Consider the following 19,745-nt stretch of genomic DNA (forward strand, 5'->3'; position numbering starts at 1 on the left):
CCGCCGCCCCACGTGCTCGCCGGCCGCCCTCGGGGCTGCGCGCTCAGCCCCCCCCCCCACACTCAGCCAATGGGGCGGGGGTGGGGGGGTGGGGGGGCGTCTCGGAAGCCCATTTTAGGGAGCACGAAACTGAGGCTCGGCGAGGGATTTTCCCGTCCTGGATTCCGGGCAGAGCATGGCCGTGGGACACACACACACCCCTTTTACACAATCCCACGTCTACCCCCCACTTCCAGCGACCGTGATCGTGCTTTCAAAAATCACGAAAAAAGGCTTAAAGTTAGGCAGCTCCTGATGAACCACAGGCGGTCACTTTTGTTCACCAGGCCTCCCTACACCTTGTTGTTTACAAAAGGGGAAACCGAGGCCCTGCCTGAGGAATGAGTAGATAGAGACCCTGTAGGCCCCCCCCCTTTTACTTAGTAACAGGCACTGAGATGGTCTGCTATAAAGAATGCCCAGGGAGTAGTAGTAGTTCAATAACTCTGTGTTGACTTATTCGTGAAAGACAGGAGCCAAGAGCACCAGCTGGACCCAGCTACTTGAGAGGCTGAGGCAGGAAGATTGCTGAAAGCCTGCAGTTCCAGACCAGCCAGAGTGGATTAGTGCAATCCCATGGGTAGGAAGAAAGGAAGGAAGGAAGGAAGGAAGGAAGGAAGGAAGGAAGGAAGGAAGGAAGGAAGGAGGGAGGGAGGGAGGGAAGGAAGGAAGGAAGGAAGGAAGGAAGGAAGGAAGGAAGGAAGGAAGGAAGGAAGATATTTTAGCAGGGCTAGGAAGGACAGGATGTGTCTAGATAAGCCAATAAACAAGATCTTTCAGGATTTCATAAAATGTAAAACAAAATAAAGAAGGATGATGGGATCCTAAGTTGCCCAGCTGGGGAGGGAAGCTGCAAGACCAGGTAGTCAATGTCCCCAGATTCTTTGGGATAGCTGAGGAAAGTGGGTTTGGAGAAAGAGAGAAAAAGGAGACAGATGGAGACCATCCTGTTTAATTTACAAGACCTTCAGCAGGGTGGGGCTACTTTAGATAGGCTGGCCAGGAAGGCCTTGGGCTGCAAGGAGGACAATGGAGCTAAGACTTGAATAACAATATGCAGAACTCCAGGAGATCCGCCTTGGAATTCTCTCAGCTGGGCTGGGGACACCTGGAGGAGGACAGGTCCAGGCCCTAACCTCAGGGGGCTTGCGTTGAGTGGGGGTAGGGGGACAGGACAGTCAACAGTTGTGATGCTCCGTGATAGGAAGTCCTGAAAGGATTTAAGGTGGGGCAGGGTTGTCAAGATACCACAAGCAGCAGACCAGACTGGACCAAAATGCCAAAGGGAGGGAAGTTCCTGGGGCCCAGAGTCCAGGCTGTAGGATCTCTGGCTATTTAGCTTTAGTGGGTGGCCCAGTCATAGGAGGAAGAAAAAAAAATGAGGGGCTGGGAAGGTGGTTCAGCGGTATAGTGCTTGCCCCTCAAGCATGAGGTCCTGGGTTGGATTCCTCAGCACCCCATAAATACAAAAGGCCAGAAGTGGCACTGTGGTCAAGTGGTAGAGCGCTAGCCTTGAGCTAAAGAGCTCACTAGACAAGGGCCCAGGCCTAGAGTTCAAATCCCACGACTGAAAAACTAAACTTTTGCAAATAGCCCAGAGACAAGTCTGGTCTCCAAATGACCTTCAAGTGGACCAAAGACCCTTCCAGAAGCACACACCCTACCCTCCTCTCTCCCCCACCTTAGACTCCTGATCTTTTTTTTTTTAAACTCCTTAATGGACTGACTCCCTCCCTCCCCCCCCCCACCCCCACTGCTCACCCTGCCTTTTGAGGAGAAAACTGAAACCCCGTGAAAATCAAGGTCACTCAGTCTCCCTTTCCTCCCTTTATTGTCCTCCAGGCTACTTTGTCACCACAGAAGGGGCCTCTTCCTAAACTGGCTATACTCCATCTTCTTGCCTACGGGGTCTTTTGGGGCAGAGCTCTGCGCGCCAGCGCGCGCGCGAGCACAGCCCCAGTACCTACCCTTGTAGGTGTTCAACAAACTGATGCCAAATGCAATTTTATGTTTTATTTTTGGGTATTTTTGTCTTAGCACGGAATGAATGGTGCGGGCCAGATTACCAGGCGCTGGGCATATGAACGGGCAGTCTGCCATTTCTTTTTCTTGGCAAGGTAAGGATGATAGAGAGGGATTCTTAGGTACGATCACTAAAGCCCAAAGGCAAAAGCGTTGGGAAGCCTGGGCGTCCCGCTGGGGCCCTCTACGGGACCCGCCCCGTCCACTCCCTGAAGGCCACGCCCGCCGCGGGCAGACCACGCCCAGGTGGGCGTGGCCAGTGCCTGGCCAGCACGTGTAATAAGAGTTCGCCGCGGGTCTCCGCAGCCACTCACCTGAGCTCCGGGCTCCCAGCGCGCACGGCCGCGGAGTCCTGCGTGGCCTCGGTGCCCGCGGCCTCCGCTCCAGCCCTCCGCCGCCCCAGCCTCCTTCCTCCCACCACCCCGCCTCGTCGGCCAGCCGGCGCGCAACCCATGTCCCGCCGCAAGGCCGGCAGCGCGCCCCGCCGAGTAGACCTCGCGCCCGCCGCCGCCGCCGCCGCCTCCGGCCCGGACGACGAGATGGAGACCTCGGACCTCATCATAGACGTGAAGCCCGAGCCCGAGCCGCACTTCCTGCGGGCCCTGGGGCTAGGATCCTATGTCCACAATGGGTTGTCCACGACGGAGAGGAGGAGATTCGGGGGTGAACCCCAGAAACAGTCCCCGGGTTTCAGGCCCTCCTTCCAAGCCTCGGGCTCCAGGAACCACTGGGCCGTGTGGATGCCCGTGACCGGTGAGTCCCCCGCCTCGGCCCGGGCCCGGCCCCGGCCTCCCCTCCCGGACCCGACTCGGGAGATCTCAGCCGGGGATGGGGCTCTGTCCAGGTGGTCTGTCTGTCTCTTTCCTCTCTCTCTCTCTCTCTCTCTTGCCCCGTGCTGGCCCCCCAGCAGTCCTCCCTCCGCCCGGTTCTGACTTTCGGGTTTCCCCTCTCCCTCATCCCCCCCCCCCACACACACCCAAGTCCGGCTCCACCCACGCTCACCACCCGCTTCCTCCCTCCCCGCAGACAAGCGCTGGACCGACAACCACGCTGATCTGCTGACCTGCGGCCGCTGCCTGCAGACCTTCCCGCTGGACGCCATCACGGCCTTCGTGGACCACAAGAAGCTGGGGTGTCAGCCATCGAGCGGTCCCAGCCCCAGGCAGGTGTCAGGTGAGTGACCCTTTGCACAGTCTTCCCCCCCCCCCCAACACTTCCTGCAGGAGAGAGGCTGAGGTGGACAGGCCAGCCAGGCACTGGCGGTGTGCTCAGCTCCACTTCCCCTTTCTCATTCCCCCTCCTGGTGCAGCCGAGACCGGGCCAGGACTTGCTTGCCAGTACCCCCCCCTCCCCAGGACCTGGGACTAGGGGTGAAGCTGAGGCTGGAGGAGGGGGAGCTGGCCACAGGGTGTGGCTGGCCCCAGATAGTTAAGTGGCTTGGGGATTTGTGGACACCCCCCCCCTCATACTTTCCCCATGTGGTTTCACTTCTCCTTCTCTTTGGACAGAAATAACTAACTGGCCAGGTGGCTGGACCTGTGGGGAGGGGGTGGAGGCCAGCTGGAACAGGGGTGGCCGCCCCTCCTGTCTCCTCAGGGCTGGGCCAGGCCCTTGGGACTGGTGCCGGGGCTTCTGGCTCTCCACCCTGGGGGAAATCTCTCAGGCAAATGCCGGGAAAAGCCCCAGCTCCTAGCTAGGACTCGTCCTGGACTCCTAGGGGCCTTTCTTTCCTTTGGGAAGGAATCCAAACAGGGTGGGTTCTCAGCCCCCAGGGCCTGCTCTGCTGGGCCTTGGGAAATCACGTTGTATTAGGGGCTGGACCTAGGAGGATCTTAAAGGGAGGGGGGGGGGGGGAGGAACTGTGATGGGATTAGAGTGATTGGCTGGTGGGCCAAGGCTGTGTGCTGACTGTGTAGACCCTTGGCTCTATTTCCTGCTTGGGGTCACAATGGGGAGTGGAGGGAACCGAGTACTCAGCACCCACTACCGACAGAAGCTCTTTTCCAGAAGGTTCTTGAAGCATCTGATGTTTCATTGTAGCCCTGAGCCCCCTTCATCCCAGCAGTGGAGTGTTTCCCAGGTGTCCAGCTGGTCCTGACCTGTGTCTGTCCCGCCACTAGTGCTGACCCATGCCCCTTGTTTGTTCCCTTGCAGAACGCTTGGATCTGAAGGCCCTGAGCTGTCTCCACTGTGGCCGGCAGTTCACAGAAGCCTGGAAGCTGCTTCGCCATGCGCAGTGGGACCACGGGCTGTCCATCTACCAGACGGAGCAGGAGTCCCCAGAGGCCCCTCTGCTGGGCCTGGCTGAGGTAGCTGCAGCCATGTCCACGCAGGTGGAGCGCCCAGCAGAGATCAAGTCCCCTGGCCCCAGTGGCACCGACCGGAGGACCCCCACCTGCTCAGTGTGCAAGAAGACCCTCAGCTCCTTCAGCAACCTCAAGGTGCACATGCGCTCACACACCGGTGAGCGGCCGTACGCCTGCGACCAGTGTCCCTATGCCTGCGCACAGAGCAGCAAGCTCAACCGCCACAAGAAGACGCACCGGCCCCTGCCCATCCTAGGCCCGGAGCAGGCCTCCCCTGCCCCACCTGAGCCCGCAGCCCACGCCGCTGCTCCCGCCAGCGCCCTACCAAGCCCTGGTGCCCAGGGCACAGGGGCTGCAGCCACAGCAGGCATGCAGGAGCCCGGCGCGCCCAGCAGTGGGGCCCAGGCAGGCCCTGGTGGGGATGGATGGGATCCTGTCCCCCAAGGACAGAGTGCTGACACCAACAAGAGCCAGAGTGCTGAGCCCAAGAAGATGCCCAAGGCGGTGAGCAAGGGCAAGAGGCCCCGGCCTGGGGGCAGCTGCGAGTTCTGTGGGCGTCACTTCAGCAGCAGCAGCAACCTGACGGTGCACCGACGATCGCACACCGGGGAGCGACCATACGCCTGCAGCCAGTGCCCGTACACATGCGCGCAAAGCAGCAAGCTCAACCGACACCGCCGCACGCACGGCCCCGGGCCTGACTGCGCCCGCTACGAGTGCCCGCTCTGTGCTGTGCCCTTTGGCCTGCGCGCCACGCTGGACAGGCACCTGAGGCAGAAGCACCCCAGGGTGGCCTGAGCCCGGGGGGGCCTGTCCACACTCATCCCTGCCTTGCCTTCCTGCCAATAAAAGTACTCCCCTGTCTCCCACGTGCCTGGCCTCTGGCTCTCTTGGGGTGGAAGGCGTCCCCTTTGCGGGGTGGACGGCTGGACAGACCGGTTTGGGGGGGGGAGTGAGGGGGAGGCTGGTCCCCAGTGCCTGGGGCACAGCAGGACTGGCACAGAAAGCCGCGCGCCCAGTTCTTGGGGTGGGTGAGGCCAGGGCAGGGGCCGGGCGAGGGTGGGGAGCGGCCCGGACCTGTCCCCAGAGGCCCTGGGCAGCAGGTCTGCACCCTCGTTGAATCAGGCAGTAAGTAGATACCTGGGTCTGGCCACCAGGGCACCTGCTCTTGAGGCCCCCAACATGACAGGAGGCCCAGAAAGGCATTAAATACACTTTTATTTCACTAGAGAGCAACGGCAGCTCGGCCACCCGTGACCCCGCACGCTGGGCTCTTATGCCTAGTGGCGGTAGTGCGGGCTGCGGGAGCGGGACCGGGAGCGCCTGCGGAGAGAAGGGCAGGCCTGTGAGGGTGCGCGCGCCTCAGCATGCCCGGGCCACACTCCGGTGGCAGCAGGGAGGACCAGCCCTGCCAGCTGCAGGGGTACAGGGTGAGGGAGGAGTGGGGCTGGGAGCTCATCTCCAGTAGGGATGAAGTCGGGGTGGGGATGGGGTCTGGGGTCCTCACCTCCGGGAAGAGCTGTATTCTCGACCTGCAAAGCAAAGGGGAAAGGAGGGTGGACAACAAGACCACTACACCAGGGTGGGGTCCCGAAGGCCAGGGTCCCTACAGAAATCCACCCGTGTGCTGTGGCACCTACACCCACGCCTGCACCACTCACACAACCCGCTCTGGGCCCCAAGCACTGTTAAGGCAAGCTCCTGCGGACAAGGCCCGTGGTCTGGGTGACCCTACATGAGCAGGGCTTCTCCCACAGTTGCCCAGGCGAGTCCCAAACCCCTGGGTACAGACTCTCTCTCTTTTTTTTTTTTTTCTTAGTCGTGGGGCTTGAACTCTGGGCCTGGGCGCTGTCCCTCAGCTCTTCAGCTCAAGGCGAGTACTCTACCACTTGAGCCCAGCGCCACTTCTGGTTTTCTGAGTGGTTTATTGGAGATAAGAGTCTCATGGAGTTTCCTTCTCTGGCTGGCTTTGAACTGTGATCCTCAGATCTCAGCCTCCTGAGTAGCTAGGATTACAGGCATGAGCTGCAAATCCCAGCCATTTCTGTCTTTTTTTGAGTAGTTTATTGGACGTAAGAATCTCATAGACTTTCCTGCCCAAGTTGGCATCCAACTGTGATCCTCCGATCTCAGCCTTCTGAGCAGCTAGGATGGTAGGTATGAGCCATCAGTGCCCAGATACACAGCTTAATTTTTACAAAAAAATGTTTGGCAGTTTTTGGCTTGTTCGTTCAACTGGAGCTCTAGCACTTTTGAGCCCCATCTCCAGCCCAACTATTGGCTGGTGATTCCAGAGACAGTCTGATACTCTTTTCTGCTCAAGCTGGCCTCGGACCTGACAGTCCTGCCTCAGCTTTGGTTTTCTTTTTTAACTGTATTTTTTTTGTCTTTTCTTTTTTGGTACTGGGGATTGAACCCAGGACGTTGCACTTGCTAGGCAAGCGCTTTGCCACTGAGCTACATCCCAGCCCTCAGCTTTAGTTTTCTGAACACCTTGTGGCTGGGGGGACACTCACTGTAGCGGGGCGAGGGTGAGCGGCTCTGGCGGCTGTACTGGCGTTCCCACTCTTCCCTCTCCTTCTCTCGACGCTCCCGTTCCCTGCGTGGGGAAAGGGGAGGCAACCAGGGGGCAGGGTGAGCACCTGTGTGCTTTGGGAAACATAAGGACCGCCCCCCCCAATGGCTGGCACAGCCCCCCTCCCCAGCGGCTGGCACAGGGAGGGTGAACTACTCCCTTCCATTCCCAAGCCTGGGAATGAGCAGGCCCGCAAACCAAGGCTCAGATAGGAAAAGGCCCAGTGGGGCAACCCCGACTGCTTGGCCGTTCCGCACTCTGCCTCTGCTTGTTTGCTTTAGAGACGGTCTCAGCATGTAGCTGAGCAGGCCTTGAAGTGCTCGTCCTGCCTCTACCTGCAGAGCGCGGGGGTTACAGGCGTGCTCCACACTGCTCAAACCTTCTGCACTGTCTGAGGCTGGCACACAGCACAGCCACAGTGGCCCCAGAATGGGCATGCACTAGGCAGTCGTGAGTACAGGAAGCACAGGGTGACAGGCAGCAGGCCTCCCCGCAGCCAGGGGCCACTCTGCACCCCATGGGTGGGTCCTGGGGGGGTGGAGCGGCTTCCCCTGCCTCACAGCAGGCCTGTGGGGGCTGTCCCCAGGTGAGGTGAGAATCGGGGGGTCACGGGGAGGAGGCTGCCAAGGGGTCAGGGAGAGAGCAGGGCCGGGGAGGGAGCCTTACTTCATGCGGATCTTGCGGGCCATGGCGCGCAGCTCGTCCTCCCGTTCCTGCAGCAGAGACTGGTCAGGCCAGGCCAGGCCAGGGCGCAGCCACGCCCCTCCTGTCCCCCCGGGGCTAACCTGGCGCTCGTGCTCCTGCTGAATCATCTTCTCCTGGGCCGCCTTCTTATCCGCCTTGACTATAGAGGACATGGAGGACACGGGCTGAGGGGCCTCCAGGGCTCCGCTGGCCCTCCACCCTGGACACAGCCCTATCCCTGAGGCACCGCCCAGCGGGCTCGGGACTCCCCAGGGCCAGGGTGGGACCTACACTGCCGGTTTAGTGCCTTCTGCATCCTCAGCTTCAGTTTCTCCTGCGGCGTCAGCTTGGGCTGGCGGGGAGGGAAAGAGGCAGAGAGGGGTGAGTCCCAGAGCCCCCCAAAAGCCACCTCACCAAGAGCCTGGGACTTTGGGGAAGCGGGGGAGGGGCAGATGGGACCATGGCCACAAGGCTCTGGGAGGCTCTGGGACAGCTGCGGCCGGTGTGCAGAGGTGGGGAGGGGACATGGGGAAAGGGCAAGCCTCCGTCTCCTCCCTTCTCCATCCCAGGGCGGCTCTCCCAGCTCCCCGGGCCCCCCCACAGGCCCATCGGGCCCAGCTCAGGCACTGCTGCTGGCGGGACTTAGACGGGCGAGTTCCAAATTCTTACTGACTTTGGCAGCTCCTGTCTCTTTACCAGCGGCAGGTTCAGTCCTGGGTGGAGAAGAAAACACATGCCACCTGACCCACAGCTGCAACTGGCCTCCTACCACCAAGACGCTCCAGGACCTCTGTGTCCCCACGAGCCCCAGGCTGGCCAGTGGGGAACCCCGATCCCTCAGAAGCCCGCAGTGGGGGACGGGGTGGGACACTCCACCTGAGGCTGGTGTCCTCTCTACTCACTTTTTCAGCTTCTCGCCCACAGCGGGGGACGCTGCTGGCCGGGTCAGCTTCTCCCTCGGGGGCGACGGTGAGTGGCTGCGGCTGCGGCTGCGGCTGTGGGGCTGGCTGGGGCTGTGGCTGGGGCTGCGGGTCAGGCTGCGGCTGCGGGATGGGCTGAGGGACCAGCTGCTGCGGCTGCGGCTGCTGCTGTGGTGCCGGGGGCCCCGGGCCCCCCGCCGGTAGTGGTCTCCAGAGCGGGAGCGACTCCTGGGTGGCACGGTAGAAGTAGGGTGAGGACAGTGCAGGGCCCAGGGCCCAGGTGGCCCAGGCGAGGTCTGTGCTTAGGCGGCGCAGGGAAGCGCCATGCAATTCTGCCCTGCAGGGTCAGCAGGCCAGTGCTGCCCCCGGGGCCCATTTTGGCCCTCGAGGCGGGGATGGTGGGAGTCTGCTGGGGCCTCTCCCTCGCCCCCCTCCCAGCACATCCTGGGCCCTACTAGACGCGGGACCCCACGGTACTGGGCTGGGCTGCCCACCTGCTTCTGCGGCGGGGTGCGTACCCGCCGCGCCGGGTGGGTGAGCGGGAGTAGCGGTGTCCGTCGCGGGAGCCCCCACCGGAGTGGCGCCGGCCGCGGCTGCGGGAGCGGGAGTAGCGCCGGGAACGCGATCGGGAGCGGGACCAGGAACGAGAGCGGGAGTGCGCGTGGCGGCTGGTACGGTAGTGGGCCCCACCGCGGCGGGAGCGGGAGCTGGAACGGGAGCTGGAGCGGGAGCTGGAGGTCCTCGAGGCTGAGGACGAGGAGGAGGAGGAGGAGCGGCGGCTGCGGGGCACGGAGGGGAGGGCACGGAGGGGAGGCCGTCAGCCGCTGCCCGCGCCCCCCGCCGCCCGCGCCCCCTCCCCGGGCGGCCGGCCTAGGGGTGGCGGGCGCGAGTTACCGACCGGGCGCCCGGATTGCGTCCCGGCGCGCCGGGCTGGGGGGTCGCGGGGGGCTTCCCGGGGACGGCCCCAGATGCGGCAGCTGCGGCGGCTGCCGCGGCCGCCTCCTCGTCGCTGCCCCCGAAGCTGGTGATGAAGGTGATCTTCTCCTCCCGCCCCGGGCTCGGGGAGCGTGAGCGCGAGCGGGACTCAGAGCTGGATTCCGAGGGCGACCTGCGGGAGGCGGCGGTCAGCGAGGGCCACGCACGGCCGCTCAGGGGAGCCGACCACCCCGGAGTGCCTGGAGTGCCAGGGAGCCGGCAGAGGGCAGATCCGGGGGGGAGAAAAAGGGGGAAGGTGCCGAATGCCTGGACATCACTCCTCCACAGCAAGCTGAACCCCAGTTCACCAGAAGCGGTGTGCGGAGGGGTGTGATCGAGCCTGCACCACCCCAAGTTCCTAGGACCTGGGGGCAGGGGGCGCCCTCCCAGACCTGGTGGGGCATGAGCTTCTCACGAACTAAAAATTCTAAAGTTTCTAAGTGACCCTTACTGCCACACTTGCCCAATGTACACAAAAAGGTGCATTAACTAGTTGACATAAGAAAACACTAAGCACCTGCAAGCCCACAGGCCGCCCCACCTTGTGCTACTTGTGTAGTGGGGTACCCACTCACCGTTTATAGGGGTCGTAGGTGGGGCTGTCTCGGCGGGCGTAGCTAGAGAGAGAGCGCAGGCGACAGGTGAGGGCGCACAGCTGTCCCTCTGACCCTCTCTGACCCTCGTCTACCCCACACCTGCCCGCCCAGCTCACTGAGGCCCACACAGGACCGCACTGTGTGGGCCAAGTGCTTTCTAGTGGCTCCCCGCCCCCCCACTCTGATGAGAGCCAGGCCTGAAAAGACAAATTCATTCGCTAGGCCGCTGAATGAAGGAGCAATTATCCAAACCCAGAGCACATGGCGTGGCTTGGGCCTGGGCTTTGCTGTACCCAACCTGAGCCCCAAGCCCACAGCATAAACCTCCTCTAGCACAGGTGGCAAAAAAAAAAAAAAAAAAAGATGCATGGGTTTGCCCTGGACCACAGGCCTATGAGACTCTATCCAAAGCCAGGTTGCTCTGCCCAGATCCCCGCTGATACCTGGAGGAGGGGGCGGGGGGAGAGCAGGGAAACTGGCTCAGTCCCCTTCCTGCAGGGGACAGTGCCCAGTCTGAGAGTCACCTCAGGGAGTGTTCCCCGTAAGCCATCACCTCCGGCCACTTAATGGGTGAAAGCGCGTGTATAAAGCAGCCTCCATAGTGCCTTCCTGGCCCCATGCCCACTCTCCCAAGCCTCAGTGACACCGGAGGCCCTGGAGAGAGGCCTACCTGGGCGGGCTGATCTTACGCCCCCTCAGCCGCTTCTCCCGGAACTCTCTCCGCTGGCGCCGGGAGCGACGGCCCTGCAGGGAGGCCAAGCCCATTAGGAGTGTGCCCTCCACGAGCCCCACCTCTGCCCATCACCTTCCCCAGACCTCACCGAATACATGGCTTTTTCCTCCTCCAGGGCCTTGGCGTGCTTGATGGCCTCCGCCTCCTCCTTGTCTTTCCGAAGCATCCTGCAGAGGGGAGGAAATCAATCACTGGAGATGGGACCCAGACACATTTCATGCAACTTTCAGACACCTTATGTGTACAAGTTTTAGTTTAGGTGTTAAGAATTCAGCACTAGCTGGGGGTGGGGGGTGTGTATGGCTCACACCTGTAATCCTAGCTATTCTGGAGGCTGAGATCCAGAAGATCACAGTTTGAAGCCAGCCCTGGCAGAAAAGTCCACAAGACTCAATCTCCAAAAGAACTTGGGCCTAAGAAAGGACCTGGTGCTGGAGCCCTCCACTAGAGGGTGCTGGAGCACTGGGAGTCCATTTGCCCTAGGTCACACTGAACAGGGCTGGCTGAGTAATTCTATGTAATATCGTCTTTAGCGGGGTCACAGATATTCATGGCACAGCAGTAAGTTGGCATTGGTAGTAGCAGGGTTATGGCCAGAACAAAGCCAGGGCAGATCTCACCTGACGAAGTCGCCATCGGCCATGCCGTAGGTGGTGGCTTGTTTGTTGAGATCCGCTACCTGTTCCTGGTTCAGCTCATCCACGTCCACCTCCACGTCTGCACCAACAGAAAAGCTGTCAGGGGCTAAGGCCATGGGGAGGAGGGACAGGGCAGTGCCCAGAAGCGGGATAGACAGCTGCCGGCCCAAGCAGTTGAATGTTCAAGGAGGGTCTGGGGCAGCTCTGGCTCGGCTCTGGGTAGCAACACAGTGGGTGTGCTGTGTGGTGGGGAGGGGAAGGGAAGATGGGGGGGACAGTTGGTGGACGGAGGAGGACCATGAACATGTGGGTGGGAAGGACAGATGGAAGTACAGGGCTCTGCCTTAGTGGGCACAAACAGATGCGTTGGGGGGGGGGCGCACGCCAGGATGAGGATGGAGACGGGAGGCATCTACATAATGGGCGCAGGGTGGGAGGGGAACAAGGTACTCGGGGGATGGGCCGACAGATGTGTAAGGGACAGGGGCCCTGAAAAAGGGACTTGTTTCCCAGGGGATAGAGAAAAGCAGGAAGGAGAGGCAGAAGTGACACCCGCGTGGGACCCAGAATCAGACAAATGCCCTGGAAATGGGGGGAGGGCGGACAGGGAAGAAGGGGGTGTGGCACGGAGGAGGCAGGAGGCCAAGGCCTGGGCCGTGGGAAAGGGGGAGGAACCGGGCTCCTCAGTGAGGGGTGCCCCACAGAGGGTGAGGGTCGAGACACAAGAACGATGCCCAGGGACTGTGGGTGGGAAGGGCAGAGAGGGGACCCCACCGATGTCGGGGATGACCTCATCTTCATCCGAGTTGCTCTCCTCCTCAGCCGGGGACTCCTCCTCCTCCGGCTTCTCAGCCACCTTCTCCACCTCAGCCACCGTGCTGTCCTCGTACGTGTAGCCGATAGAAGCCTTCTTCTCTGCCAGCCTGGGATGGGAGCGGGCTGGCTGGGGTGGGTGCTCCCGCAGAGGGGAGGGACCCTCCTGCCCACCCACCAGCACCGCTCTGCGCTGTCCTGGGCTCCTGGCCCCGCCCACACTGGTCACTGCTGCCAGGATGCAGTCTGCCTGCTTGAGCACCAGTCCCACAAACACAGAGTCCCAAGTTACACTGGGCAAAGATGTGGCCCAGCTCTGCTCCCAGGAGCTTTGGGGGGCCTTTGCTGAATTCATTTGTCAGCCAGTGCCGCGCCGCCTCTGGGAGCGTGACCCAGTGCCTAGCAGAACCGACAGGAAGGAGTGCACGAAGCTGACACCCAGGTCACCACGGCCACCCCTGGGGGACACAGCTTTCTAGAGTGCCCTGGCCACCACGCACACAGGCCCTGACACAGGTCAGCTCCTGATCCAGATGGCCATCTTCCCAGGAGCCTCCTGCAGACTCAGACCACTCCACCCTAGCTGCTCAGCTCGGGGCCAGGGCCTCTGCTTCACAGCTATGCGGAGTGCATCTAGAGGGGCTCTGCCACAGCTCCCATCCCCAGTGGGCCTGCCTGCCTCCTCCTCCTCCCCACAGCCTGCCACAGCTGGCCCCCAACCCACTTTTTTTTTGGTCAGTCCTGGGGCTTGAACTCAGGGCCTGAGCGCTGTCCTTGAGCTGCTTTTGCTCAAGGCTAGCATTCTACCACTTGAGCCACAGCACCACTTCCAGCCTATTCCTTTTATGTGGTGCTGAGGAATTGAACCCAGGGCTTCCTGCATGCTAGGCAAGCACTCTACCACTAAGCCACATTTCCAACCAGCCAACTCACTTCTTCTTCTCATCCTCGCTTGGCCTCTGCAGGCCACCATACAGTTCATCAATGTAGATCTGGTACAGGCACTGCTCCTCCGAGACTGTGGCAAGAGGGGACAAGGGGCGAGGGGGTGAGGGTTATTAGGACACAGGGAATTTAGAGACAGGAATATGGTGGAGTTGAGGGGTTGGGGTGGAGTCACCACTTCCTGACCGTCACCCCTCTGCTGGGGCACAAGTAACTACAGCGCAGCCTCAGCTCCATCACTCACTTGCCCTGCGACCCTGAGTTCAGTGACTAAGCCCCATGCCTCAGTTTCCTTTTCTGTAAGATGGGATCTCTGGCACAGTGAGTGCTTGGGGTGTGGGCACTGCCACAGGACCACAGTGCTAAAGAGCTCCTGCTTGCCTAGGTCTCTAGGTCGCTGGGGTCCCCCTCCCCTGCTGGTGAGGCCTCGTAGTCTCGGGGGTCCCCCACTCCCACTCACTGCCCGCGAAGTCGTTCTGCACCAGGCCTCGGTAGCGCTCGTAGTTGCACTTCCGCTCATCCGACTCCTGCTCTGGGGAGCTTGGAGAATCAGAGATCTCCAGGTCAGAGGCAGCAGGCAGGGGGCAGGGGGGGCTGCCGGGACTTGGGGCTAGGAGGGGACAGGCCGAGTGGGCCTCTGGGGAGGCCCCTTACATGGTGGTGAGCAGTGGGGGGGTGTAATCGGGGATGTGGTCCAGGTGGGCGCGGACATCGAAGCGGTCAATCATGTTGTTGGTGTCACCCTGCCAGGGCATCCTGAAACGGAGGGGGGCGGCAGAGGCTTGGAGGGTGCTCTGCACGCACATCACCTGTTGTGGCTGGGAGCCCGGCCTCCGGCCATGATTCCCTCACTGGCTTCAGACACCCACCTAGGCCCAGCTTGCAGACCCTCCTACAGCTGGGCCTAGAGCATGCCACCCGTACTGCCTCAGGAGGAGCCCATTTCTCCAGAATCAATAATGGCAGGGCACTTAAACCAGGTAGGAAGAGCTTGTCTCCTGTGCCTCAGCCCTGCCCCGCCCCTCTAAGTCGGCCTGCCTACTCCACACAGCCTCTGTGACTGTCACCTTCCCCGATACCTCCTCCTGCCAGTGTCCAAAGGTCTGGCCAACCCCAATTCCTCTGCTGCACCCCTCACCCCCTGCTGCAGACGCTGCCTTCCCGCCCCCCCACCCCACCATCTTACATGTTCACAGGGCTCTCGGCAGCCAGGGCCACAGCAGAATCCAGGTGCACTTTGCAGGCTCGGCCATGCACCTGCAGGAACTGAGCTGGGTCCTTCTTCTGTGGGGTGGACAGGACGGAGGTCACCATTAAGCTGAGCTCCTAGTCCTCCAGGCCCCACAAGCAGGCCCAACATCCAGCTAACCTGTGTGGCACAGGCTCCACCTCACAGGTGATTCAACCGTGTGCAGCCAGGATGGCTCAACTAGCCCAACGCAAGGACCACTTCTTCCCTGGAGACGGCTAGTGGCTCTGAGCTCTGCCACCACCATCTTTTTTTTTTTTTGCTAGACCTGGGGCTTGAATTCAGGTCCTAAGCACTGTCCCTGAGCTTCTTTTGCTCAAGGTTAGCACTCTGCCACTTGAGCCACAATGCCACTTCCCGCTTTTTCTGTGTATGTGGTACTGAGGAATGGAACCCAGGGCTTCATGCATGCTAGGCAAGCACTCTACCACTGAGCCACATTCCCAGCCTCTGCCACCATCTTCTGCCTAAAATATCACCCCCAATTCTCACTCACTCGACTCACTTCATCCATCCATCCATCCATCCATCCATCCATCCATCCATCCATCCATCCATCCAGAGCAAGTATAGCACTGGAACTGGAGCAGCCTCCAAGTCAGCAAGCCCGTGTACTCACAAGGGAAAGAGAGCCAATGCCACTGTCACCAGGAAAATGGCAGGCACAGCTATAAGGGACCAACTCTCACCTACTACGCTGGCAAAAATTGAAAGGACAAAACTGGGCACTCGTTGGGTGCTGGTGGCTCACGCCTGTCATCCTAGCTACTCAGGAGGCTGAGATCTGAGGATCGCGGTTCAAAGCCACCCAGGCAGGAAAGTCCATAAGACTCTTATCTCCAATGAACCACCAGAAAACTGGAAGTGGCACTGTGGCTCAAGTGGCAGAGTACTAGCCTTGAGCTGAGAGAGCTGAGGGACAACACCCAGGCCCAAAGGTCAAGCCCCACGACCAATAACAACAACAAAAAGTTGGCTGGCATTTGTTTAATTTTGGTGTCTGTACTGAGTACCAGTGGCTCAGCCTTGTAATCCTAGCTACTGAGGAGGCTGAGATCTAAAGGTTTCAGGAGAGGACCACCACATTCACCCAAAAGTTCTAAAATAAGGGGCTGGGAATGTGGCCTAGTGGTAGAGTGATTGCCTAGCATGCATGAAGCCCTGGGTTCCAGTCCTCAGTACCACATACATAGAAGAAAAAAAAAAAAGCCGGAAATGGTGCTGTGGTTCAAGTGGTAGAGTGCTAGCCTTGAGCAAAAGCAGCTCAGGGACAGTGCCCAGGCCCTGAGTTCAAGCCCCAGAACTGACACACACACAAAAAAAAAGTAACAAAAGTTCTAAAATAATTGTGATGATGGTGCACAGCCTACACAGAAACTGCAGTACACTCCTCCTTCACACTTGTTGGGTTCCCTATTCATTCTACTCGTGCTACTAGGGTCTAAACTCAAGACCTCATGCTACCAAACAGGCACAGGACCATGGAAATGCTCACTTTAAACGAGTGGACTGTGTGGGGTGGGAAGTGTATCTCAGTAGAGCTGCCCAGCCCCGGCTTATCCTAAGTCCACATCCTTACATCGCATAAAGGATGCAAGCTAGGCTGCTCAAGGGCCAGGCCCTGGCTGGAGTCACATCAGAGGAAGCCACAAGAGCCATGGAAGGACTCTGAGACACCCATCAAATCAAGCACCAGTTCCCAGTGACAAAGACGCAGCCCCATCCCTGCCAGCATGGGCCAGTGGAGGAGACTGGTTCCTTTTTGTCAGTCATGGGGCTTGAACTCCGGGTCTAGGCATTGTCCCTGCGCTTTTCTGCTCAAGGCTCTACCACTTTGAGCAAAAACTCCAGTTCTGGTTTTCTGGTGGTTGATTAGAGGTAAGAGTCTCACAGATTTTCCTTCCCCACACTGGCATCAAACAGCAATCCTCAGATCTTCCTTAGCCTCCTGAGTAGTTAGGATTATAGGAGTGAGCCACTGACACCTGGCAACTATTTCTTCTTTTTTCTTTTTTCTTTTTTTTTTTGGGGGGGGGGGGGGGGGTCCAGTCGTGGGGCCTGAACTCTGGGCCTGGGCGCTGTCCCTCAGCTCTTCAGCTCAAGGCTAGCGCTCTACCACTTGAGCCACAGCGCCACTTCCGGCTTTTTTCTTTTTTGCTTATGTGGTGCTGAGGAATCGAACCCAGGGCCTCAGGCATGCAAGGCAAGCACTCTACCACTGAGCCACCTTCCCAGCTCAACTATTTCTTTATCTAACCAATGCACAGGAGCAGTGACAGACGTGGGGCAGCTAATGACCAAGGGTGGGGAACATCCACGGGCACCAAGGCCCAGGCAGGAACAGAGAGAATGGCTGCTCAGATGTCACACTCGCCCAGCCCATCCATGTCCACTGGGTCCAGCACTGTAGCCTCCCCACTCAGCCCCAGAGCAAGATGACAGCCACCACGTGGCTGCCAGCTCCCACGGCTTGGCACAGCACATCTGAATGCCCATCTCGTTCCCAGCCAGAGACACTGGCTGCTTGTTCGGGCCCTGCCACAATGCACTCATAGACTCTCGTGAAGCCCTTCCCGTCCTGTCACCAGCGAGGTGCTGGCACCACCACCGCCCTAAGGAGAAGCAAGCTCAGGAGGCTCCCTGCTACTAAGGAGGAGGGAATTCTGGGGCTTCCCCGGGTCCCAAGTGCAGTCTTCTTTCCTCTTGGTCCCCTCCATTCACATTCACATTCACACACACACACATACACATGGCCTGGAGCTGCACACAATTAAGCAGTAGTGAGGGCAGTAACAAGATCTAACATCATGGTAATTTCAGGCACAGGCACTCTACTATATGCCTAACCAACTCTCTACCAAGCCTTCCAAGAGCTGGTTTCACCCTCTCCAACTGGCCACAAGTCACTTGTGGGCTCACTGCTGGGTTGGCACTTAGCTTGGGCAATTCCCCATCTCCTGAGCCATGCCAATACACAAGGCCCATTTTGGGCTGGGATTGCAAGCACCAGGGAGTTAAGACGGTGTGAGGGGATTACAAGGGCCTCATGCATAAACCCAGGCATGGGGTGTGCTCTTTTCTCCAAAAGCAACTAAAGCACCAGTGAGGAGAGTGGCCTGGTCAGATGACACTCAATCAATCCTGCTGCTGCATGCCAAGCCTCAAGAGTGGCCATGCTCTTTTGAGCACTAGGCACCCAGCAGCGGGCAACAGTGTTCTAGGAGCAGTGAGTCTTACATGTGCACTGCACAGGGTTACAAGTCTTTACTTTCTTCCATTTAACTCCAGACCTGCTCTCTGGGGCCTTGCAAACACAGAGGAACCAGCAACCAATGGAGTCCCCCTCATGCTCTTATCTGACATCGGCCTCCACACAAAGAATGATCATTGTCCCAAGGAAAGAGTGCCTGGTATAAACCCAACTACCCAATTGCTTTTTTTCTTCTTCTTCCTCCTTTCTATGTGTGTGTGCGCATACATGTGTGCCAGTCCTAGGACTTGAACTCTAGGCCTGGGCGTTGTCCTTGAGCTTTTTTACAAGCTCAAAGTTAGCACTGTACCACTTGAGCCACAACTCGACTTCTGGCTTTTGCATGGTTGACTGGAGATTGTAAGTCTCAAGGAATTTCCTGCTCCTGCTGACTTCCCACTGTGATCCTCACTCGAATCTCAACTTCTTGAGTAGCTAGGATTACAAGTGTGAGCCACTTGGTGCCCTGCTCAATTTTTTTTTTTTTCATTTTTATTTTGCAATACTGGGGATAGACCCAGAGCCTTGAACTTGCTCGGCAAATGTTCTACTCTCTGAGCTGTTTCCCTGGCTTTTCCCTTTTGCTTTCCCTTTTGTTTTGCAGATAGGGATTTGGACTTAACTTTGTTTGGGCTGCCCCTGTACCCTGAACCTATGGTCTCAAGAGCCTCGCCTTCACCTCCCTAATAGGGATTATAGATTTGTGCCACCCCATGTGGCCTCCAAACCCCAATCCTATCTTGATGACTGCTTTCTGAAGGGCAGCTCCCCTCCCCCAACCCAGACAAAAAGCTTGGTCACTCACAATTTTCTCATAGTACTCCCTACGCCGCTCGGCCCTCTTCTTGTAGTCCACCATCATACCGCGAAGCTTGCGCTCATGCTTCCGAGCTTCGTGCCACATGGTGGTGGTGGTGGTGTTGGTGGTGAAGCCAAGCGTGGCGCACCAACCTGAGGGATGAGGGGAAGGGCAGTGTCCGATGGGCAGCAAAAACCAAAAGGGTGGGCCTGGGTCAATTAACAAGCCTGGTGACTGAGCCTCTCGGTTGAGGGAAGAAGGAAGTCCTTTGCAGAAGCAAAGAATATAATTCATGGGTAACCCAGACCACTAACTGTACTCTTCACGGGAAGCCAAGGCATTCTGGGGTGCGCACATGCCCCAGATTGCAGGCGCTGGAGTCCCAATCAATCCCTTCTGGGAAGGGAGGAGGAGGCACACCCAAGGGCAGCTCGGGCCGAAACTCGCCCAAAGGGAAAAACGGAAAAGGCTTTCCCCCAACCCGAGTGATCCTCCAGGGAGGATCCCAGGCGAACCTCCTGGGACCCCCCCCCCCCGCGGCCGTATAGAGGCGGAGTCGAGGGCAGGTGAAGGGCGTGGATAGAAGCGAGGGGGGGGGTCTTGGGGCGCACTTGAAGTCTACATGGATGGCCCCGAAGCAAGGAGAGTATCCAGGGAACAGTGGGGTACCGCGCGGAGGCGGAGCGGAGTGCGTCCCGAGGGGCAGGGGGAGAAGCTGAGGGTCTGGACAGGGCTGGAGCACCTGGTCAGGGCCGAGGCCGACGGCGCGAATCGGGCCCTCCGCGGCGCGGCCCGAGGCCTGTCGGGAACGAAGGGGGTGCAGGCGGGCCGGCTTCGGGACCAGGGCCCCGCGGACCGCACCGCGGGAGAACCCGCGACGAGAGCCAAGCGGCTCTGACGCAGCCCAACAAACGGGAGGTCCGGGCCCGACGCCTGCACTCACCGGCTGGCTGGTCGCCGCCGCCTCCTACTGCTGCGCTCGCTCCCCCGCGCTCACGCGCGCGCGCGCTCGCTCTCTTAGCCCACACCGGAAGCGGAAGTTGGAGGCCGCGCGAAAAGGGAGGGGGGGAGGGCGGCACGGCCAGAGCTTCCGACGGCGTGAGGGCGTGGCCTAAAAGACAGCGATGATGACGTCCTCGGGCCTGCGCGGCGGGAGGGCGTGGCCTGTGCCTGGAGCGGGCGTGGCCTGTGCCTGGAGTGG

The 19,745-nt window shown here is 59.7% G+C and overlaps 2 protein-coding genes across 3 annotated transcripts; one reads left to right on the forward strand and one right to left on the reverse strand.

Moving 5' to 3' along the window:
• The first annotated feature begins 2,352 nt into the window (after positions 1-2,352).
• On the forward strand, positions 2,353-5,218 carry Znf296 (zinc finger protein 296). Its single transcript, XM_042700304.1, has 3 exons — positions 2,353-2,814; positions 3,088-3,234; positions 4,216-5,218. Exons 1-3 carry the CDS (start codon positions 2,514-2,516, stop codon positions 5,163-5,165), a joined length of 1,398 nt encoding a protein of 465 aa, XP_042556238.1. The 5' UTR covers positions 2,353-2,513; the 3' UTR covers positions 5,166-5,218.
• Positions 5,219-5,577: 359 nt separating this feature from the next.
• On the reverse strand, positions 5,578-19,549 carry LOC122125864 (CLK4 associating serine/arginine rich protein). 2 transcript variants are annotated; one of them, XM_042700522.1, is made up of 21 exons: positions 19,488-19,549; positions 18,551-18,696; positions 14,433-14,530; positions 13,901-14,002; positions 13,707-13,786; positions 13,235-13,319; positions 12,263-12,411; positions 11,471-11,567; positions 10,939-11,017; positions 10,788-10,861; positions 10,097-10,138; positions 9,445-9,654; positions 9,041-9,325; positions 8,529-8,774; positions 8,300-8,339; positions 7,918-7,978; positions 7,728-7,786; positions 7,609-7,655; positions 6,884-6,990; positions 5,875-5,899; positions 5,578-5,690 (listed from the first exon to the last, which is right to left on the reverse strand). In XM_042700522.1, exons 2-21 carry the CDS (start codon positions 18,647-18,649, stop codon positions 5,648-5,650), a joined length of 2,028 nt encoding a protein of 675 aa, XP_042556456.1. In that variant the 5' UTR covers positions 18,650-18,696; positions 19,488-19,549; the 3' UTR covers positions 5,578-5,647. The 2 variants fall into 2 exon arrangements, with proteins under 2 accessions (XP_042556456.1, XP_042556457.1); XM_042700523.1 differs by having other exon boundaries at positions 6,884-6,966; positions 19,287-19,536.
• Between the last annotated feature and the right edge of the window lie 196 nt (positions 19,550-19,745).

The sequence above is a fragment of the Dipodomys spectabilis genome, unplaced genomic scaffold (genome assembly GCF_019054845.1).
Source record: "Dipodomys spectabilis isolate Male_0828 unplaced genomic scaffold, ASM1905484v1 ptg000266l, whole genome shotgun sequence".
In the NCBI taxonomy this organism is placed as follows: domain Eukaryota; kingdom Metazoa; phylum Chordata; class Mammalia; order Rodentia; family Heteromyidae; genus Dipodomys; species Dipodomys spectabilis.